This window comes from Mya arenaria, chromosome 4 (genome assembly GCF_026914265.1).
Source record: "Mya arenaria isolate MELC-2E11 chromosome 4, ASM2691426v1".
NCBI lineage: Eukaryota > Metazoa > Mollusca > Bivalvia > Myida > Myidae > Mya > Mya arenaria.
This window is the reverse complement of record NC_069125.1, coordinates 70,149,662-70,172,506: the sequence shown is the minus strand read 5'-3', so window position 1 is coordinate 70,172,506 and position 22,845 is coordinate 70,149,662. Positions and strand designations below refer to the sequence as shown.

General features: G+C 39.8%; 4 protein-coding genes across 5 annotated transcripts; 1 reads left to right on the top strand and 3 right to left on the bottom strand.

Annotated features, from left to right (window-relative positions):
- Window positions 1–405: 405 nt before the first annotated feature.
- Window positions 406–1,075, bottom strand: LOC128231049 (innexin-3-like). Its single transcript, XM_052943468.1, has 2 exons — window positions 820–1,075; window positions 406–713 (listed from the first exon to the last, which is right to left on the bottom strand). The coding sequence occupies exons 1-2, from the start codon at window positions 1,073–1,075 to the stop codon at window positions 406–408; spliced, it is 564 nt and encodes a 187-aa protein (XP_052799428.1).
- A 6,434-nt stretch (window positions 1,076–7,509) lies between these two features.
- Window positions 7,510–8,852, top strand: LOC128231159 (complement C1q subcomponent subunit B-like). Its single transcript, XM_052943627.1, has 4 exons — window positions 7,510–7,654; window positions 7,782–7,951; window positions 8,263–8,342; window positions 8,509–8,852. The coding sequence occupies exons 1-4, from the start codon at window positions 7,536–7,538 to the stop codon at window positions 8,833–8,835; spliced, it is 696 nt and encodes a 231-aa protein (XP_052799587.1). The 5' UTR covers window positions 7,510–7,535; the 3' UTR covers window positions 8,836–8,852.
- LOC128231158 (macrophage metalloelastase-like) lies at window positions 8,842–20,002 on the bottom strand. Of its 2 annotated transcripts, XR_008260306.1 has the most exons (12): window positions 19,822–20,002; window positions 19,414–19,496; window positions 17,364–17,536; window positions 17,022–17,097; window positions 16,714–16,850; window positions 16,203–16,460; window positions 15,976–16,107; window positions 15,613–15,786; window positions 14,524–14,648; window positions 14,152–14,300; window positions 13,053–13,930; window positions 8,842–10,780 (listed from the first exon to the last, which is right to left on the bottom strand). XR_008260306.1 is itself a non-coding variant. In XM_052943626.1 (11 exons), exons 1-11 carry the CDS (start codon window positions 19,921–19,923, stop codon window positions 13,837–13,839), a joined length of 1,503 nt encoding a protein of 500 aa, XP_052799586.1. In that variant the 5' UTR covers window positions 19,924–20,002; the 3' UTR covers window positions 12,967–13,836. The 2 variants fall into 2 exon arrangements, 1 of the variants encoding a protein (XP_052799586.1); XM_052943626.1 differs by lacking the exon at window positions 8,842–10,780 and having other exon boundaries at window positions 12,967–13,930.
- On the bottom strand, window positions 9,520–12,049 carry LOC128231048 (innexin unc-9-like). Its single transcript, XM_052943467.1, has 2 exons — window positions 12,024–12,049; window positions 9,520–10,780 (listed from the first exon to the last, which is right to left on the bottom strand). Exons 1-2 carry the CDS (start codon window positions 12,047–12,049, stop codon window positions 9,520–9,522), a joined length of 1,287 nt encoding a protein of 428 aa, XP_052799427.1.
- Window positions 20,003–22,845: the final 2,843 nt, after the last annotated feature.

Genomic DNA, 22,845 nt, shown 5'->3' with positions numbered 1-22,845 from the left:
ACTTTCATTTTTGGAAATCAACAAGAACGTACATTTATGATATTTCTTATCTGACTTTCCACGAGATTTTACATTGAAAAAACATTTAAGTCATTTTAAAAAAGACTAATATTTCTGGTAAACAACTTGAGAAGTACAAGTATGATATTTCATACCTGGCTTTCACAAAAAGCCCGGCTTTTCGTACTTTACTGAGTTACGCTCAGTAGCGCTGGTATTTGCATCCCTGGGCAGGGGCCGCAGTTTTTTTCCAGTGCTGCCCGGTCGTCCACCGCTTTGCTTGTCTTGAAACATTTGCCACAGGTGGTTCACGAGGTCCGTTGTCACCAGGTCCGTCGCGTTGTTGGAGATAATGCGCAATACGAACACTCCGTCGTCCCGGATATAGTGATTGGCGAACCGGCGTCACAACTTGTCGTCAAAGTCGCCCTGTATTCGGTTTGTTATCGTCAGGTACTTTTTCACGTACTGGTAGCGGTGCCTCTTCAGCATGACGATGTAACACCAGCTGACGAGGTTGTAGATGGACAATATGACCATCAGGAACAGCAAGAACCACAGAAAGATGAACACCTTCTCATTGAAAAGGTTAATGGGAAGAACGCACTGCAATGTCCAGCGTTGAATGTTCTGTAGTTGTCGGATTTCAAAATCACAAAACGTGACCAGGGGAAACCTTGGGCTCTGTTTCCACGGCTGGTAAGTCTGAAATCCTTTCAAAATGTCAAAACCATAGAACATATAGTCCATGCCCATGAATAAGTTCAACATGAAGAATCACATTGCACACATATAAGAGTTTGACAGTTGTAAACAGACCACAAAGGAACGTTCTACAGCAATAGTTGTCGATGTAGCTTTCGTACCATTCCATCTCTTCGAACTCCGGAGGATGCCAACAGTGGATTGGGTGACCCGCAAACTGGGTGGTGCTGCCGACGACGGCAAACACAACCAGGAGGACGGTAGTGTACACGTGGTTAAGGCGGTCAATCCTGTCATCGTTTCGGGAGGCCCGCAGTTGATTGGTGCCCGGGATGGACCCAAGTATTGCTGACCGATTTATAGATAACATTTGATTATCTATTTATTTAAGGTGTGTGAAATTGGCGCGTAGTTCGCAGATGGTACATCAGCAACAATAAATAAATTGGTCGACCTAGATCGTAGATCGTAGATCGACAATCTGATAAACATAAATTTTGGCTGACCTGGGTCGTAGCTCGACAAAATAGAACGATTAGTGCAGTGGTTAGCGCACTCGCTTCTCACCAAGGCGACCCGGGTTCGATTAATGTGTGCATGTGAGTTTGGTTAGTGGTCACCAAGCCGGACAAGTGGGTTTTCTCCGATTTTCCTCAAAACACAAGACCACACTGAACTCGCGCAAAAATCGTGCACAGATAATTACTTAGTAAAAGTTATCATATCTTTCTTCACGATCGTTGTAAAATATATATTGGTTAAACTAAATTTAACAAAAACACTGTAAATAAATATTGTAGATCGATAATGTATTCGGCATCAAAATTGGTTGATCTGGGTCATATATCGTTGCTCGACAAAATAAAGCAACATGCGAATATTGTCGACTGGATCGCATGAGAAGGGGTTCTTGCGAAAAGGAAATATCAAAGATGGCACCCAAGATGAACGCCATGAATTGCCATTTCAGTAAAAGTACTATTTTCAAATGTGGCAATTTTTTTTATAAAATAACTAAGAGTGATTTTTCTTCTATGGTATTACTTCTCTCATAATGTACTTCAAATTGAGATATAACATTAAGGACTTCAATGTCAATGTCATTTGAAGGTCAAAGTCGGAAAATATCCCCATAATTTGCTTTGTCCCGTTCACTTTTCTTCGTTTTATAATGGTTTTTATGTTAAGTTTGTGTCAAAAAGTGGTGACAGAATTTGAAATTATAGTTTCTTCATTTCAAACAGTATTTTTGGATATATCTTTTATATATTTTAGAAAACGCCTGTTTCATATTATTACAACATGTCAAAGGTCGCAAAATTCCAATTGTGGAAGGAATCAAATGACACAGTGCTAGTGTCACACTGACAAATTAATCTAAATAAATGGCATGTACCCTTTTCATAATATGTTCTATATTCAATGTGCGAATTAACATGGCAGTCAATGGGGCTACACACTTTGAGATTTCTGTAGCCCGAGCTATATTTCCGTAGCCCCATTAATAAAACTATGAATTGCTTTATGATAGTTTTTATGATTAAAGAAAGAGGATAAATACAATGACATAAATACAGTATCTATCGTTTATTCTGTTAAACATTTTTAGTTTATTTTTGCATTTGTTATTGTTTTGAATTTGAAGGTAAGAATGAAAAACCGGAAAATTGTGACGGTTACATCCTTTTGTTATTCAGTAATAGTATTTGCTATCAATTTGTCAATGGTGATCACTGCATCGAAACAAATCCGATAGTCGGTAAACATTGTCATGGAAATCATTGTCTCTTCAATTACCTAAATCAACAATCCTGGCAATTTTATCGCAAGTTTGTATGTTTATTTTTGTTTTATTTCGTCGAGCTACGGGTCACCCAGTTTTGATGTCCAGTATATTGTCGACAATATTTGCATGTTGCTTTCTTTTGTCGAGCTTCGTTCTATGACCGATGACAACCAAATTAAATGTCCAATACAGTGTCGATCTGCAATCTAAGTCGACAATATTTGCATGTTTTGTTTTTGTTTTTTTTCTTCTTTTTTTTCTTGTCGAGCTACGATCTTGTGACCCAGGTCAGCCAATGTTTATGTACGATCCTATGACCCAGGTCAGGCATGTCGAGCTACGATCCTATGACCCAGGTCAGGCAATGTTTATGTACGATCCTATGACCCAGGTCAGGCAATGTTTGTGTACGATCCTGTGACCCAGGTCAGGCAATGTTTATGTACGATCCTGTGACCCAGGTCAGGCAATGTTTATGTACGATCCTGTGACCCAGGTCAGGCAATGTTTATGTACGATCCTATGACCCAGGTCAGGCAATGTTTATGTACGATCCTGTGACCCAGGTCAGGCAATGTTTATGTACGATCCTGTGACCCAGGTCAGGCAATGTTTATGTACGATCCTATGACCCAGGTCAGGCAATGTTTATGTACGATCCTGTGACCCAGGTCAGGCAATGTTTATGTACGATCCTGTGACCCAGGTCAGGCAATGTTTATGTACGATCCTGTGACCCAGGTCAGACAATGTTTATGTACGATCCTGTGACCCAGGTCATGCTATGGTTATGTACGATCCTGTGACCCAGGTCAGGCAATGTTTATGTACGATCCTGTGACCCAGGTCAGGCAATGTTTATGTACGATCCTGTGACCCAGGTCAGGCAATGTTTATGTACGATCCTGTGACCCAGGTCAGGCAATGTTTATGTACGATCCTATGACCCAGGTCAGGCAATGTTTATGTACGATCCTATGACCCAGGTCAGGCAATGTTTATGTACGATCCTATGACCCAGGTCAGGCAATGTTTATGTACGATCCTATGACCCAGGTCAGGCAATGTTTATGTACGATCCTGTGACCCAGGTCAGGCAATGTTTATGTACGATCCTATGACCCAGGTCAGGCAATGTTTATGTACGATCCTGTGACCCAGGTCAGGCAATGTTTATGTACGATCCTGTGACCCAGGTCAGGCAATGTTTATGTACGATCCTATGACCCAGGTCAGGCAATGTTTATGTACGATCCTATGACCCAGGTCAGGCATGTTGAGCTACGATCATGTGACCCAGGTCAGCCAATGTTTATGTACGATCCTATGACCCAGGTCAGGCATGTCGAGCTACGATCCTGTGACCCAGGTCAGCCAATGTTTATGTACGATCCTGTGACCCAGGTCAGGCCAGGTCAGCCAATGTGGGTCAGGCAATGTTTATGTACGATCCTATGACCCAGGTCAGGCAATGTTTATGTACGATCCTATGACCCAGGTCAGGCAATGTTTATGTACGATCCTATGACCCAGGTCAGGCAATGTTTATGTACGATCCTGTGACCCAGGTCAGGCAATGTTTATGTACGATCCTGTGACCCAGGTCAGGCAATGTTTATGTACGATCCTGTGACCCAGGTCAGGCAATGTTTATGTACGATCCTATGACCCAGGTCAGGCAATGTTTATATACGATCCTATGACCCAGGTCAGGCAATGTTATGTACGATCCTGTGACCCAGGTCAGGCAATGTTTATGTACGATCCTGTGACCCAGGTCAGGCAATGTTTATGTACGATCCTATGACCCAGGTCAGGCAATGTTTATGTACGATCCTATGACCCAGGTCAGGCAATGTTTATGTACGATCCTGTGACCCAGGTCAGGCAATGTTTATGTACGATCCTATGACCCAGGTCAGGCAATGTTTATGTACGATCCTATGACCCAGGTCAGGCAATGTTTATGTACGATCCCGTGACCCAGGTCAGGCAATGTTTATGTACGATCCTGTGACCCAGGTCAGGCAATGTTTATGTACGATCCTATGACCCAGGTCAGGCAATGTGTATGTACGATCCTATGACCCAGGTCAGGCAATGTTTATGTACGATCCTATGACCCAGGTCAGGCAATGTTTATGTACGATCCTATGACCCAGATCAGGCAATGTTTATGTACGATCCTATGACCCAGGTCAGGCAATGTTTATGTACGATCCCATGACCCAGGTCAGGCAATGTTTATGTACGATCCTATGACCCAGGTCAGGCAATGTTTATGTTTATGAGTGGTAACGAAGCAAATCGTTATTTCTTTATTAAATTTCTTCTTTAATATGTTTTCGCTAAATTTTGGTTGTTCGAAATAATAGTTATCGAAAATCAAAACGGCTGCATTGCTGAAACAAACTGAAAATTTAACGACTCGTCAGGTAACAATAAGTGGTTTAATAATTTATTTTTTAACAAATCTTTTTTAACTTAGCAAATGTATTTACATAATTGTATATGTTAATATATGTACCAATGCTTGAGAAAGGTTAACATTAAGATGACTTATAGGCCGTATGGGCCGGGTGCTATCATCATTTATATTTGTATTGTGAATATCATATGTGTTATGCACATGTCACAATACAAAACAACTTACTTTCTTTCTTACTTACTTACCTACGGACGTGTACGTACGTACGTACCCTACCCTACCCTACCCTACCCTACCCTACCCTACCCTACCCTACCCTACCCTACCCTACCCTACCCTACCCTACCCTACCCTACCCTACCCTACCCTACCCTACCCTACCCTACCCTACCCTACCCTACCCTACCCTACCCTACCCTACCCTACCCTACCCTACCCTACCCTACCCTACCCTACCTACCTACCTACCTACCTACCTACCTACCTACCTACCTACCTACCTACCTACCTACCTACCTACCTACCTACCTACCTACCTACTTACCTACCTACCTACCTAACCAAAACTTACTTTACTTTACTTTACTTATGCTTACTTACTTTACTTTGCTTTACTTTACTTTACTTTACTTTACTTTACTTTCTTATGCTTACTTACTTACTTACTTACTTACTTACTTACTTACTTACTTACTTACTTACTTACTTACTTACTTACTTACTTACTTACTTACTTACTTACTTACTTACTTACTTACTTACTTACTTACATAACATTACTTTACTTTCGGTTTATAAGCATCTATCTTGTGTTTCCGATACGGATAGAAAAATCCGACCCGAGGGCACGCGCGTAAGCCGTTACCGGTCACGCAGCGTGCCCGAGGGTCGGATTTTTCAATCCGGACCGGAAATATATGATTGATATTTTTTCTTGCATACCTAAAATTATGAATTTGTAGACAAATTGACGTAGAAAACGCACTTTTGTACATTTCACCAAAAAGCGCGTGCGACGTTGTTTACTGACGTCATAAAGCGCAGTAATTTTAAATCACTATTGACGTCAAATAGTTCCTCTAAAAATCTACCTTATAAGACTATAGTAGATGGTAGTAAATATTTTAGCATTCACCAATCATTTAATGTTTTTGTGTATTTAGCTAGTTAATACATGTTTGTAATTTTGTTTATAGTAATTAATATTTTCCATAAATGCATTATTTAGTAAGTAGTTGAGTGTGTATCACTTAAAATTTTTGCTTGTTTTACATGTGTTTGTATTGATTTTTAGTAAGAGTGTCACTTTAACAACTGGTTAAAAGTAATTTGTTCACCGAATACATTAGTCTTATCTATAAACTTATTTTAGATGACATTGAAATTCATCCTTTAAAAAATAACTGGGCTAAACAAGTAAGATTTATTCATTAGGATTCTATCATATTTGGTTATCACAAAGTGTTGGATATACCCTAATTTTTGCTATATTATAAACAAAGACTTTGTCAAAGATGTTTATGGTAGACTTACTGATTCTTCTAGGGCTTTATTTTATAGAATATTTTCAAATTTTATTTCCAATTTTATTTAAAATTTGTTAATATTGAAAAGTATAGGAATGCCCTAAGCAAATTGAGATTATCATCGCGTAGGCTTAGTATCGAAACTGGGAGATGGAATAATACACATATTGTTGATAGGATGTGTCCATCATGTAACATTTAGAAGATGAGTTTCACTTCCTTTTTGAATGTAATTTGTATTCCGAAATTGGACAAAGCTACCTCCCCAAATATAATTGTAGAAATCAAAGCATGTTTCAAACTATTGAGCTGTTCATGTCAAAGAAAGTTAATACGTTTAAAAACCTCGCTGTATTTGTATAAAGAGCTTTTGAAATGAGAAAACACTTTACTCTGTAGCTTAAGCATGTTTATAGATGGTATTCTATTGTGTGAATGTCCTCTGAAAACGTAACAACTGTTGACATGTCAAGGTCTAATTTACATTTATGTTCTTTAGAATCAAATTAATATATCCCTTACAATATACCATATTGTGTTCTTAGATACTAAATTTCTTTCGTTTCCTGTAATGACTCGGTGAGCGCCATGTATATATGAACACGTATTATTTCCTGTCACTGATCAAGGATCAATTTGATCTACTTCATTGTAACTAATTATGTTGAATGTTTGAACTTAAATAAATTTATGTTATTTTCTGTACCACACCTATTGCAGCCGATAATGGTACTTTATTGGCGTAAACATGTTGATCAATTTTGGCTTACGTTATAATAACAGCATGGTGTAAATAAAAGAGTCCGTTCACTTCAGTGATGAGAGCGACTTTCGCCAGCCTTTCTCTCTCATACACTGATATATGTTTATGTCTACCGTAGATACAAGGGTCAGTCTTAATACGGACTTGTTTATCGCTTCCGTATGCACGTATTCGTCTCGTACTCTGTTCGTTTAATCAAGTCGTCATTCCTCGTTGCTGAATGGCTACGTAATCAGTTTGACATTGCTGATTACTGCCACAGTAAGTATGTATGCTTATCTCTATCGCAAACTATGCTGGTGTGTAGACAGATATTCAAGTTAAACGATGGAACGGCTTTTTGTTTTAACTATTTCTTTTATTTGTTTGCATTTAACGTCAGGTGCTCATGGAGCGGCAAACGATGATTTACTACGGCGTGTTGCTGCCTTAGAACAGAAGCAGGCGTACGTACGTTAAAACATCTATAACCTTTCATAAACACGAATGGGTAGACCCACGTTAAATCTTTGTTAGGAGAAATTAAACTTCTAAACTGACTTTGTTATCACCATGCTTCGTTAAAATATTTAGGGAGATCGACCAAACAATCAGGAGCCAACAGATTTTGATTCAGCTGCAAGATGAGAAGTTTGATGCACAGATTAAAGAGATGCAGGAATCCCTCGCCACTTGTCAAACAGCTGCTGCTGACTTGAAAAAGCAGCGTTACGATGAACAAATGCTTCGAAAGAAAAGACAATGTAAGAACTTCATGGTTGCTAATATCAAGTAGTTGGTTCAGATCCCTTAGAAGTTACGAAAGTATTCATTGTAAATTCAGTTTCAAATGCTAATGGTGTGATTATAATGTAGAAGTTACCATTTGAAAGTCATCGCATATAAACTAAATTTATTATCATAACAATTGATGTTTCGTAAACGACTGTGTTTTTTTTTGCACTGTTATAACGGAACGCGCAATGCAAATGTAAAAACCAAACGATCAGATACAAGAACTTCGAAATGCACGTTTGTTTGAGGTTAGGCTAACTCTTCATGAATCAATTTACAGTTGATGGCAATGTAGCGTTTTCGGTATGGCTTGACCATGATATGACACTGGGCTCTGGACAAGTGATCAGGTTTAACAAGGTTGGTCTCTTGCAATAATAAATTAGTGATTATGTTCAACCGTTGTGTGTAGATCAAATATCTGTTTTCAATTTTCAATAAAGACTCCCAAAAATGGCTAACTACGGGCTTTTCTTTTAAGTTACATCACAATCGGAGTGCAAACATTCGATAATACATTTTGTAGATAATAACCAACGAAGCAAACGGCTACGACCCTAATACGGGCCATTTTACGTGTCCCGAGGCAGGAATGTACGTATTCTCATTCATGGTAAGTCAAAGGGGCAACTACGGTGAATTGGAAGCTAAACTCGTTAAGAATGGTGAGCACATTATCGATGGGGTGGCTGAGACTGCACACGACGCCCAGGATCTTCAGGGAGGAAACACTGTTGCTCTGAGACTTCAAAAAGGCGACACCGTGGCTATCGAGGAAGTCATTGGAAACCACGTCGAAGGCTGGACCGGCTACCGTTTGACTTCGTTCACTGGAATGTTTGTATATCCGTGAATAAATACATAACTGTTTTTTGAAGTTCATGTCCTTTGTTCAAAGTGTAGTTAGGATGTTGTTTTTTTCGAGATATGTTTAGATTTACAGAATGCTACTTCAACCGGTAATGGCTGTGTTTACTTTGTTGGACCTTCGTCTTACCATTCATGTCAATGGACAGTTTCAAACCGATCCTGATGTTCGAAGAATACCATTCGAATATTCATGATTTTGCTGTTTGAATTGCAAATATGTTGAGACGCACGTAATATAGTCTATGTCACGGATGTATAGGTAGCCTACCAAAATACAATCACAAAAAATGACAAGTACTGATAATGAAAAGGCAACGATTATTTTGTCGTTTTGAAGGAATCAATATCAGGCTATTCAAAAGTACAATTTGTAAATGATAATTTGAGTTACAAATTAGGTTTAAACTCTGCTTTGTTGTGAAAGGACTTTTATATAGTTAATAGTTATATAGAGTTAGTTTGAAATACAATAATCATACTCGAAGTCGATGACTAATTTCATCATTGAACAATATAATAATAGACTTAAAGGGAAAACGATCAAAAAGTCTTGAACTTCTTTGTGAAATCATAGAGAAAGATTTCATATTCAATTTAACATTAAACATATTTTGAAAAAAACAACAACAACAAAAAACACAACAAGTATCATAATCAACTCATGCTCTCAACTTGCATGGATAGAGTTACGTTCGGTAGCGCTGGTATTTGCATCCCTGGGCAGGGGCCGCAGTTTTTCTCCGGCCCTGCTCGGTCGTCCACAGCTTTGCTTGTCTTGAAACATTTGCCACAGGTAATTCACGAGTTCCGTGGTCACCAGGTCCGTCGCGTTGTTTGAGATGATGCGCAGTACGAACACTCCGTCGTCCCGGAAATAGTGATTGGCGAACCGACGACACAACTTGTCGTCAAAGTCGCCCTGTATTCGGTTTGTTACCTTCAGGTACTTCTTCACGTACTGGTAGCGGTGCCTCTTCAGCATGACGATGTAACACCAGCTGACGAGGTTGTAGATGGACAATATGACCATCAGGAACAGCCAGAACCACAGAAAGATGAACACCTTCTCATTGAAAAGGTTAATAGGAAGAACGCACTGCAATGTCCAGCGTTGAATGTTCTGTTGTTGTCGGATATGAAAATCACAAAACGTGACCAGGGGGAACCTTGGGCTCTGTTTCCACGGCTGGTTAGTCTGAAATCCTTTCAAAATGTCAAAACCATAGAACATATAGTCCATGCTCATGAATAAGTTCAACATGAAGAACTGGCCAATCACATTGCACACATATAAGAGTTTGACAGTTGTAAACAGACCACAAAGGAACGTTCCACTACGTTTGCTACAAAACAAGCAGCAAATGTTGGCAAACCTTTGCTTTGCAACTGTCATTTTGTTCCATTTATAAGCTCTTTCTGCGTCCAGCCATTTGTCAATATGTGAAGCTATGTTTTCAATTACTGTTTGGCGCTCAACTGGGTTCAGAAGTTGGGTTGTTTCGGCCATTTTTACTAAATTGTTTAATTTTAGACCACCGTAAGTGTGTAGCAGATTCCAGACTACGTTTGGCAGCTTAAACAAGAAAGCTTGGAGCAGTAACACGATCGGTACCCACTGATAATATGTTATTTCACGGTCCTCACGATCGCTAATGTTTACGGGGAAGAGCTCTTCAGAGAATGGAACATGATATGTATTGGATATCCAGCAATAGTTGTCGATGTAGCTTTCGTACCATTCCATCTCTTCGAACTCTGGAGGATGCCAGCAGTGGATTGGGTGACCCGCAAACTGGGTGGTGCTGACGACGACGGCAAACACAACCAGGAGGACGGTAGTGTACACGTGGTTAAGGCGGTCAATCCTGTCATCGTTTCGAGAGGCCCGCAGCTGAGTGATGCCCGGGATGGACCCAAGTATTGCTGACCTATTTATAGACAAACATTGCACAACTCAGAACAAATTTATAATCATTATAACACATTGATATAAGCAATTGGTATGTGTGGGTATGGACATTTACTTAAAAGCAATTGATAATAAATAAGGATGTCGTAGCCAAACCTGAGAACACTGGATTGCTAAGGTATGAATGTTAAGGCGACAATATATTTGGTAGTTGGAAAGTCTGGTTGAAGCACACATCCCCCCCCCAAAAAAAAAAAAATAATCCCTTTTTTATCCTCCAGATACAACGAATCTGTTTATGGTTCCATCATCTATGAGATAGATACGCTATGCCACATAATTAAGTTTGTTCCAATTTAGTTTTATTTAGCGTTATTTATTTAAAATATGAATTTTTCGGGTTATTCTTACTAAAGATTGAAAAAAGATTACACCAGCGATATAAACAGAGCTGAAAATAACGTCCAATAAACAATTTTACGTAAACCTTTCGTTGGATTAATAGGTACATGCTACTTAAAAGGACATTCCATGACATATAACGAACATCCACAGTTACGTTACCTTTTTCAAGACGCCAATCATGCTCGAGAGTTGAACAAATGTTTGCTTCCCCCTTTATACTAATATTTATTAATTTGAATCTTCATGTATGTAAATACTGCCAAACGATGACCGTTATACATGTTTCATGATATCCTCATTGACCATGACCTCATTCTTTTTTTGTAAACATGGCCTATCCTCAGTAGAAAAAATGCCGTAGTCAGTAGAAATGTATAACATTTAGAATATTTAACACTGGAAAATCTACATTTAACAAAGTTAAAGTTATCTACAGTCCAGGTCAACCAATTATTATGTTTATCAAATCAACGATCCAGGTCGACAAAATTTGCTTGTGTAAGAAAGCCGCATAACCGGGAAATGATGGTGCCAAAACATGAGGTAGTCCCCCAGATGAGGTATTACAGTTAAGTGGTTAGCATAATCTAAGGGATCACAGAAGTGGACAGGAAAAACACTCAGAAATCAGTTCTGTGTGGGTATAATGTATTGGATAGTAGAATGAGAAACAAAAAAAGTATTTTCTTTTGCACCAGTCAAATGTAACCACGCCCCCCCCCCCCACCCAAGATCGAGGTATACCGGGGATAGCGGTGGAAATTGGTCGTGTTTTAACCTCCCAGGTGGCATCGCAGTGCGGAGTGTATGTGGTGGTTTTATTTTCGCGCCAAAAAATAGCGTCGAATGGGCCTTACCTAAGTATCCTGTGATGCGGGGGCATTTGGTGGGGATTTGGTCTGGGCAGAGTTTTAACCCAGGATTGGCTGGACCGTAGGTTAAAGTCCCCGCTATTACCCGGGTCTGTGGGTTCGTGGTTACAATTGACTGGTGCATTTTGGTTACCTAAACCAAGTGCCAACGAGATATCTTAAATTGATGGTGTGAGGACTCTATCTTTTTACCTTTCAGGTGGCACGGCAGTGTCGGCTGAATGCGGTGGTTTTATCGCTTTAATATAATATAATATAATATAATATAGCGGGGAATGGACCTTACCTAGGGTTCCTGGGGTGCGGGGGCATTTGGCGGGTATTTGACCGTCTGTTTGTCCCCGCAAGGCGAGGATTTTAGACGGGGTTGGCTGGACCAAAAGTCAAAGTCTCCGCTATTCCCCGGACATGGGGGGGGGGGGCGTGGTTACAATTGACTGGTGCATTATGGCCAAGCTATTTTAGCTTTTGTTCATGGAAACATGGAAAGTTCAAAGTTTATTTTTTTTACTTAAGAATTACTTTGGTCAATTCTAACCAAGTACTTTTCATATAAACCATGGCCTTTCTTTGACGACAAATGTCCGGAAAATTGATAAACATGACAATAGAATGCGATCTGTTTTCTGACTCCAGAATCCGGATTTAAATCCGATCGAAAATGTGTGGCAGTACTTGAATTATTATACGAATAAAGCAAAATTAATCATAAACATACGCACAGTTTAAGACTAAAAAGTGATTCCACACAGCTATAGTTGCAGACTGGCTTCAAAAGGTCAAATGACAAAACATAAGTTGTGTGTTGTTCAACAAGTTTGAATCACGCTTTGTCCGCCATTTGAAAAAGTTGACTTATTTTTAGCACCTGACCATTAGAAACTGCATCTGCGATGAAATAGATGGAATAGAAATTGACAAGAAATGGTGAAGATTTTGCTTTTTTAGTTTATGTTTATGATAATGAATACATTAATTAAATACAAATGGTCAGAAGTAATAAAAACTACTTACATCGTTTATATTTGAAAATTTAGAAACTATCCATTGAAGTTCGCAAGTTATTTCCGTCACAAAAAAGATAATGATATTCCCAATACTTTACAAATATCCACTTCTTTAAGGCATACAAATCATTCTCAATGTGTTCAATACATGAAAGCCTTCGATCTTGACCTTCTTCCCAAATGTTATTTTGTACTGATAGAATTTTTAAACTTTTGTTGACCTAGTAGGGTATTTAATACATGTATATTTAATTATACTTTTAAATCATAATTTAGTGGATTTTTAATGGTATGTTAAGTACTGCTAAGTATAATATCTCTGTGCTATATTTTAAATGATCAACATGACCAGAATAATTGTGATCACATTTTAAGCATTTTCTAAATCAAAGTCGAAAACTATCAAACAACTTTATACTGTTTTCCAAAAAGGAATGCGTTCATGATACATATAATGTTTAATACGTTTTTAATCGCCGATTCCAGAATTCTTAAGTGGTGGTGTAACAGGTAAAGCATACACTCATGAGAAACAAAATACATTGCGGTTTTATACAAACGTTACAATACCATTTTAAAAGTGTTGAGTCTTAATTCAATTAAAACTGAACTTGGGGTATTTGTGACTTTGGCTCATGGCTGCTGAATGTTGTTTAATGCTTTCCTTACATGTGCAAGATGTTCTCACATCAACTTCTATCATTGCGACACATATACATCATGTATATACATATAACATAAAGCAACCCCACATCGAACAATGGCACGCTGACAATCTGATTCCCTTCTCGCTATTTCGGCTCAGGTCTGCCGCAACCAAGCCAGGGTCCAGCCTTTGACTTCCTGTAATCCACTTTTCTGTTGTAGTCGTTATACCGGAAGTAACTGCAAAAAAGCCACGAAAAGATCTTATTTTATATCACACTGTTCGAGCAATGTTAATAAATAATTGTGAGAATGTTTAACCCATTTAGCCCATATATATGTAACATGTTTTCATTGATCTCCGCAAGACTTTGATGTTTTCACGGACCTAACGTCAACCGATAGAACCGATAATCACAAGTCATAAAAGCTATAGAGTGTCGTGTGGGATATTTTCTTACTTTGCACCCTTGAAAAAGTATGAGATGCGCCTATATCTAACTGCTGCCTCCAGGTCGTCGCGCAAGCCCGGCCATTTCACGCCGATGGCCACCGGGTAGCCTCGCGGGGGAGACGCGAAATCCTCACGCCACACGCTCACCTCTTTACCCTGACAAATAACCAGTTTGCAATTACCAAAACATCAGCGGAATTAAGGAGATTTTTTTAATTATATTTTATTGATTGGCATGTCAGCGTAAAAGTGTCGAATATAGCATATACCTTGGTTAAGTCCGTATAGTTTGTTTATTAAATAAATGCTTATCTCAAACCTTTGAAATATATATATATATATATATATATATATATATATATATATATATATATTATACCTTAAGGAGCAAGATTTCTCCGCTGTCCTCGACGATGGCGGCGTCGACGTTCCGATACCAGCCTTGGAGGCGCTTTGGATACCCGGCGTCCAGCGTGAACTGGCTGTATCGCCACAACTTGTAACCTACGGGACGGGATAGAATGGGAATTAGTTATTTTGTTAACGGGTGGTCGATACTATTTCATGTATGCATTTCTGTGGACCAATGGAGAACTATTCAAAAATTGTTCGTTTTTATTGCATAAACCTCAAGTTTGCTGACTTTGTTATAAAGCGAATTGACTGCCAAAATATTTGTTTTAAGTGACAATATAAATGACAAAATCGTGTAGAAATGTTCGGATTCAAACCAACAATGTATCCTTGGCGGCTCGTAGTTATGAGCTATCGGGTAATACGTATATCGTTATTAAACGTGTGTTTATTTGTCTAAATGCGAAGCAGTTTTGTGTTTAAAAAAAATATAACAATGATTTACCGGAATTATAGGTCAAATGTTACCTATAATTCCGGTAAATCATTGTTATATTTTTTTTTCAAAAAATTGCTTTACACATAGCATTAGTTTCGTTTTAAATGTTAGTGGTCTAAAAATTTTCTCTATTTCAAAGCATTTCTTTGTGCGTTTTCTTCGAAATCAAAATCAGTTTAACGCCATTCTTTGCACAAATTGACATTAGTGTAGAACTAACGGCGACTGCACAGTTGCGTGAAGGGAAAAGTGTAGCACAAATGGCGACTGCACAGTTGCGTGAAGGGAAAAGTGTAGCGACTGCACAGTTGCGTGAAGGGAAAAGTGTAGCACAAATGGCGACTGCACAGTTGCGTGAAGGGAAAAGTGTAGCACAAATGGCGACTGCACAGTTGCGTGAAGGGAAAAGTGTAGCACAAATGGCGAGTAGCACAAATGGCGACTGCACAGTTGCGTGAAGGGAATGACATAAGACCTGTTAATTTAACACTTTGGTGACTTTTTAATATGTTGAATAAAAACCGAACATAAGTAACCGGGTAAACGATATGTATTCGCATTTCAAACAGCTTTTTAAAGCGATGTGTCCGCTTGCAATTGCGTCATTTTCCTCACCTTTGAATATATAGAACTTGTTATTTCTTCTGTCGAAGGCCGCTGCCGCAATGTTTTTCGGTGCTTTCGGGAACACTCTCCGGGAGTTTTTGTAAACCTTCTCAATGCCGACGCCGTCATAGTTGAACTTGTACAGTCGCCCGAACCTGAACGCATACAGGCGGTTGTCCGGACCTTAAACAAACGGATTCGTTTGTTATAACTAATTAAGAATAGCACGTACTCTAACTCACAATTAAACTTTTAAATTACATTCATATGGTCTTTTTTATTATGAATACAGACACATGTTATTGTTCATATTTGTTATTATTTGCTGTTGTCGCTATACTATCGCCAATAACATCGATATTTAATACTTACCATTAGCTATGTCATCAAACTTTAGTTCACAAATCTCCTTGTCCGGGTTGTTGCCGGAGTCGCGATCACGTGGTGTAGTAGCGGGTGGCGCGCGGGTCGGCTGGGGGCGGGGCTGGGGCCGAGGTGCCGATCCTGTAACATCGTGACAGATTGGCTTCATTTAAACACAGACATACTTGGTCTTAAATGATTTGTTTTATATCACTGTAAATTCATGAGAGACATACCATAGAGTGTCTGAACGCCGCGAATGTCGTCACTTTGGAGCTGGTAGTTTGGGTCATAGCCGCCATAGAATGGCTGCATGAGTGCACCCCGCACGTTGGAATGGCTGAGCCCAATGGCGTGTCCAAATTCGTGCGCAGCAACGATTTCGAGGTTGGTACCGGCGTTTTTGCCCTCCGTCCATTCCTCCGCTTCGTCGAAGTGCGTGTCGCCACTGATCGCCGACGTTCCCGGGAAGAACGCGTGCGCCAAAGTGCCACCTGCAAAATAGCACGCCCACTTACTTCTTTTATTGTAAACACATGACATGATTCTGTTTCATCTACCTGTTAATAAGTTAACACTGAATGTTATGAGCGTTACTGATAGTTTTAATAATAAGACGTTAGAGTAATGTGTTATAATACTGGCCCAGGCGTATTTATAAGTAAGAAATAATAACACAAACACATATAAGAATTGACAAGCTGGCATCAAAGTATTTCCTCACCTATACATGCTATACTCACTAACCTCTTCTGTCGAAGGGACTGCCGTCCCCGTGGTCACCGAACACCCAGTTAATAAGGATGTCCGCCGCCCCGGAAGATTCCCGGAACTGCAAGGGCGTCACCGCTGACCATTTTGAGAATGCGTTTCGTATTGCGCGTCTGAGGAACATAAACTTAAAAGCATTGGTACTGTGAATATCAACGTTGGTGATTGTTAAAACTTCATGACTATGCCATACGACAACTCATCTTGGTGCGTTTAAATGCCATAGCATTTTTTTTAAACTAGAGATTGTCTGATTTTCGTTATTACTCCAAAAACACCCATACCGTTGACTAGACTGCGGTAGCTGTCTTGAAAAGCCGACAAATTTATAGGTTACTTCATTCTTATCCCACTTGAATCCTGCAATAAAAATATAAATATGGAACGATTTTAACACAATTACGAACCAGATGTACATTACACCTTACATACCTTGACGCGCATTGTCTTGGTAACACAAGAAAGCAATTCACTGACTTGTACAGTGTCAACAAGCGTCTCCACACGATTTTCTTTTTCATTTTCGTAATCGAACGATGATTAAAAAGGAAGGTTGGGCAATATATCTCCAAGACGAAGGGTCACAGCAACGCGCTACGGACATAACAAATAAGCACATGTGATACCTGGGGCGTAGAAGTTAGATGGCTTGTTCCTGTTGGTTTCACGGGCGTTCGGTGGGATCCTGTCCCCAGGGCGGATGACGTCAGGAAGCCCGCAGCGGGGCGCCAACATCCGGGCCAGTGTCTCCTCGTTCATCTGCCCGGTCACCCGGATCCCTGCGAACTCTTGGAACTCGCTGGAGTGTCACATATAATTGTTCAGGAGTTTTTTTAGTTAACTGGACATGTGTATTCTGTCCCAATTCAACAGAACAATTGTGAGATAAATGTTTTGCATTTGATACTTTTGAATTCTATTACAATGAAATGCGTGTATATAAGTGATTGACATGCGTTCCTATAAAAAGGTCACAGTCAATGCATGGCTATTGCGCAGGTATATGATCGCTCATTTACAAATTTGCCATTTTTGGTGGCATTTCCGGATCACAACATACAATTCCTTTAGTGAATGTTGTTCGCGAAGCTGAAGGCTGTGGACCATCCTGATTGAGTTTGCCAAGTAGAAAGCTGTGGACCATCCTAATGGTGTTCGCCAAGCCGAAAGCCGTAAACTATCCTGATGGAGTTAGCCAAGCCGACGGCTGTAGACCATCCTGATGGAGTTCGCAAAGCCGACGGCTGTAGACCATCCTGATGGATTCGCCAAGCCGAAGGCTGTAGACTATCTTGATGGAGTTCGCCAAGCCGACGGCTGTAGACCATCCTGATGGAGTTTGCAAAGCCGACGGCTGTAGACCATCCTGATGGAGTTCGCCAAGCCGAAGGCCATCCTGATGGAGTTCGCCAAGCCGATGGCTGTAGACCATCCTGATGGAGTTCGCCAAGCCGAAGGCTGTATACCATTCTGATGGAGTTCGCCAAGCCGAAGGCTGTAGACCATCCTGATGGAGTTCGCCAAGCCGACGGCTGTAGACCATCCTGATGGAGTTCGCCAAGCCGACAGCTGTATACCATCCTGATGGAGTTAGCCAAGCCGACGGCTGTAGATCGCCAAGCCGAAGGCTGTAGACCATCCTGATGGAGTTCGCCAAGCCGAAGGCTGTAGACCATCCTGATGAAGTTCGCCAAGCCGAAGGCTGTGGACCATCCTGATGGAGTTCGCCAAGCCGACGGCTGTGGAACATCTTGATGGAGTTCGCCAAGCCGACGGTTGTGGACCATCCTGATGGAGTTCGCCAAGCCGACGGCTGTGGACCATCCTGATGGAGTTCGCCAAGCCGAAGGCTGTAGACCATCCTGATGAAGTTCGCCAAGCCGAAGGCTGTGGACCATCCTGATGGAGTTCGCCAAGCCGACGGCTGTGGAACATCTTGATGGAGTTCGCCAAGCCGACGGTTGTGGACCATCCTGATGGAGTTCGCCAAGCCGACGGCTGTGGACCATCCTGATGGAGTTCGCCAAGCCGAAGGCTGTGGACCATCTTGATGGAGTTCGCAAAGCCGAAGGCTGTAGACCATCCTGATGAAGTTCGCAAATGCGAAGGCTGTTGACCATCCTGGTGGAGTTCGCCAATGCGAAGGCTGTGGACCATCCTGATGTAGTTCGCCAATGCGAAGGCTGTGGACCACATTGATGGTGTTTACCAGGCCTAAGGCTGTAGACCATCCTGATGGTGTTTGTCAAGCAGGAGGCTGTAGACCATCCTGATGCGGTTCGCCAAGCCGAAGGCTGTGGACCATCCTGATGGAGTTCGCCAATGCGAAGGCTGTGGACCATCTTGATGGAGTTTGCCAAGCCGAAGGCTTTGGACTATCCTGATGGAGTTCGCCATTGCGAAGGTTGTAGACCATCCTTATGTTGTTCGCCAAGCCGAAGGCTGTAGATCATCCTGATGGTGTTCATACCATACGTGATGTCGTCTCTTTCCTGGAAGGTTCAATACGCTGTTCACTTACATAATGACGTTTTTTCCTGTAGGTGTTGTCAGGCAGGCGTATACGTGCATGATGGCGTTAATTTCCTGAAGCATTCGTTATGCTGGCGACCGAGTACCTTCATGATGGCGTATTTTCCTTAGAAAAATGAAAAGTTTATCAAAATGTGTACTAACCTGATGGCATATTTTCTGGATGTTTCGTCATGCTGGCGACCACCTTTCGCCTCGTCCAGGTAACCGAACTTCTCTAAGTACTTCTACAATATCCAGGAACAGTGAATTTTTACAATAGCAGTAGTGTTTTAAGAGAATTCGTGGAATCACTTGGCTAAATGTATTTAGCCTACCCATTTCAAGCAGATGACAGGATTTCAGTTCACAAAAAATACTTTGCAGATATGTGTACATATATAACCGATATCGAAGTGTGACTATGTCAAACATTCGTAGTTGCACACAACAATCACAGTAAAAATAAAGCTCCATAGAGCTTGTGTTATATATGTTGTAAATCCGACTTTATAAATAAATATTGCTTGACTTGACTTGACTAATAACACAAAATTTGAGATGTATACTCACATCACTTTCAAATCCTTTTGCCCGCTTTTCCCTCGATATTTCGAATCCTTTATTAGTTTGCAAAATACATAAAATTATTCCAGAATATGCTAGTAAGTTCATGTTGGTCTGATTTTTTTTGTAAGCACATTAAAACAAGCTAAAATTAAAAGAACAACCGAGTGTACCAACTTTTTTTCGCTGCCCCTCTTAGTCAATGAACTGCTTAAATAGGGCACATTGGTGACACTTTGATATCTTAAGTAGCCATACATTTTTCTTAAGTACCTCAAAGGTATTCGAACCTATTGAATGCCATTATCACTAGCTTTAGATTGTGTGTTTATACTTAGTTCTCCGGTGATTCATTCAAGCGATCGCACCAAATAACGAAAATATGACGTCTTCCTATTCAGGGACGGGTGGCAAGATAATGTCGACCACCTACGCAATGTAACTTTTACTGAATTGATATGCACTTTGAATCTTTGTGGTTGATCTTTAATTTAAAGTACAATATCTTGTAAATATTTTGACAACGCACACACTTTGTGCAAAACGACCTCAATCCTCCTAACGAATATAGGACATATAATTTTGCATATTATGTTATGTTGATGTCTGCACGCGTTTGTGGGCCAATGACAGTCGAGGATTAACCCAACTTGATGGAGTGCCATAACTGGCACATATTGTGCAATTATGTGTAACTGACATGCTATTATGTCTAACTGGAATGCTAGTATGTCTAACAGACATGTAATTATGTGTAAATGTAATGTCATGAATAGTTATTACATAATGATATGGCAATTTGTACAGTTCTACATATCAATAATTACATGGTTAATTTCTTAAAGTTCAGTTGTTTTTTTTTTTGCTTTACTTGTTGGTATTCTATGCAAAGATCGTGTTTTTAAATGGAGTTTGTATAATCAAATCAAATAATCATCTTAGTATAGAAGCTGAAATGTTCACGCTACTTCTTGCCACTCTCATTCTTCACAATTCTGTAGATATAGATTATTTATATGTCAAGTATGAATGCACTCAATGACTCAGGTACTAAAAGAAAACCAAACTGTTATATTAGTAAATACTAGGGAATCCTCTACGAGTACATACCTCAAATATTATACAACATTAACCCTAACTATTATGCAAGGGACCCAAACTAGTGTGTAAGTCCCAACTATCATGTAAGCTACCTCGTGCAACTCTTGATAGACCACAACTTTTTGATCAGCTGACTTTTGGTCTGTTATGCAACTGGTAATATATAAAAGAGCAGGCAAAGTAGCGAAGGATCTCTCATCTGTCTTTTTTGGCTTGGATTCTCTTTTGTCTGTATCCATCTTTAGGAATTTAAAGAAATTACATCAGTGAAACATCTCAACTTCTAAGTTTCTCTAAAATGACCAAAATTTCTAAATTCAACGTGTATGTATGCGTGTTTGAAATAAAGTTTTAGAAACGTTTATGGTCTTCATTATTGTTCGCAGTAGTATCTTGGATAGTGGCAGCGATTGATTAAGTAATGAATAAAATGAGAACACACTACCGAAAAAGTAGAATCGGCAATGCTGGTGGCAGAGCTTGGATATATAAACATGACAGATACGGTTAAAGAAAGAATCGGAGACAATAAGACAGTTAGACATATTAACATGTCAATCTGACATAATAACATGTCCGTCTGACATAATGACATGCCCGCCTGACTTACAAACATGTCCGTCTGACATAATAACATGTCCGTCTGACATAATAACATGTCCGTCTGACATACTAACATGTCCGTCTGACATAATAGCATGTCCGTCTGACATACTAACATGTCCATCTGACGTAATAACATGTCCGTCTGACATACAAACATGTCCGTCTGACATAATAACATGTCCATCTGACGTAATAACATGTCCGTCTGACATACAAACATGTCCATCAGGCATAATAACATGTCAGTCTGACATAATAACATGTCAGTCTGACATAAGAACAAGTCCGTCTGACATAATACTGACAAAATAACATGTCCGTCTCTGTCTGACAAAATAACATGTCCGTCTGAAATAATAACATGTCCGTCTGACATACTAACATGTCCATCTGACATAATAACATGTCCATCTGACATAATAACATGTCAGTCTGACATAATAACAGGTCCGTCTGACATGATAACAGGTCCGTCTGACATAATAACATGTCTATCTGACATAATAACATGTCAGTCTGACATTACAGCATGTCCGTCTGACTTACTATCATGTCCATCTGACATAATAACATGTCAGTCTGACTTAAAAACATGTCAGACTGACATAATAACATGTCAGTCTGACATAATAACATCAGTTAGACATAAACGCATGTCGATTAGACATAATAACATGTCAGTCAGTCATAATCGCACGTCAGTAAGAAATAGTTTAATGTCTGTAAGACATGATAATAATTAACATGTTTGTTAGACATAATAGCATTACATGTCACAACATATTAACACATAGGGTTCGTTCCGTACAATGTACTGGTGTTCCACATCATGTAGAACAGATCTGCAAGTGAGTACAATCATTTATTTTCGTCGAGAGTCAACGTGGCTTGGTACAGTCGTCTATTTTCCATAGTTCGTTGTTTCCTCTGCACATGAGCGATGTAACTCTGGTTGACAGCTAAGGGTTCCGTTGTCTGGAGGCAAATTTTAGTCATGAACCCGAATTTAAAAAGGATGTGTGAACAACTGTCGAATCGTTGTGTCAGTAAACTTATCAAATATATGTCTCAATATTCAATTATAAATTAAGCACTACGTTAATTATTTCTTTTATTATTTATATACAACCAAGCAAGCACAATTCAGTACCAAAATGAGTGTGTTTTGTTGATGCGAAAAAAATATCAGAATAGCGTGATTGAAAAAGAATAACATCATAATGAATGGCACACCCAGTAACTGTACTATGCAAACGCACCGAGGTCATTATAATAACCCAAATACTTTTTTCTTTTAACGTATAAAGTAACCTAAAAGTTCAT

Bases quoted from the DNA above. Each gene is read 5' to 3' on its own strand.
- LOC128231049 (XM_052943468.1), bottom strand. From the start codon at position 1,075: ATGTTATCTATAAATCGGTCAGCAATACTTGGGTCCATCCCGGGCACC. The intron at 714-819 runs GTCTGTTTACAA...ACATTTTGAAAG, and splicing joins CTGTAGAACGTTCCTTTGTG to GATTTCAGACTTACCAGCCG.
- LOC128231159 (XM_052943627.1), top strand. From the start codon at position 7,536: ATGGAACGGCTTTTTGTTTTAACTATTTCTTTTATTTGTTTGCATTTA. The intron at 7,952-8,262 runs GTAAGAACTTCA...ATCAATTTACAG, and splicing joins GCTTCGAAAGAAAAGACAAT to TTGATGGCAATGTAGCGTTT. The intron at 8,343-8,508 runs GTTGGTCTCTTG...TACATTTTGTAG, and splicing joins AAGTGATCAGGTTTAACAAG to ATAATAACCAACGAAGCAAA.
- LOC128231048 (XM_052943467.1), bottom strand. From the start codon at position 12,049: ATGCCCCCGCATCACAGGATACTTAG. The intron at 10,781-12,023 runs GTAAGGCCCATT...GTCTATAAATAG, and splicing joins CCGCATCACAGGATACTTAG to GTCAGCAATACTTGGGTCCA.
- LOC128231158 (XM_052943626.1), bottom strand. From the start codon at position 19,923: ATGAACTTACTAGCATATTCTGGAATAATTTTATGTATTTTGCAAACT. The intron at 14,301-14,523 runs GTATAATATATA...GTTATTTGTCAG, and splicing joins GAGAAATCTTGCTCCTTAAG to GGTAAAGAGGTGAGCGTGTG. The intron at 13,931-14,151 runs GTAAGAAAATAT...GCTTTTTTGCAG, and splicing joins TACTTTTTCAAGGGTGCAAA to TTACTTCCGGTATAACGACT.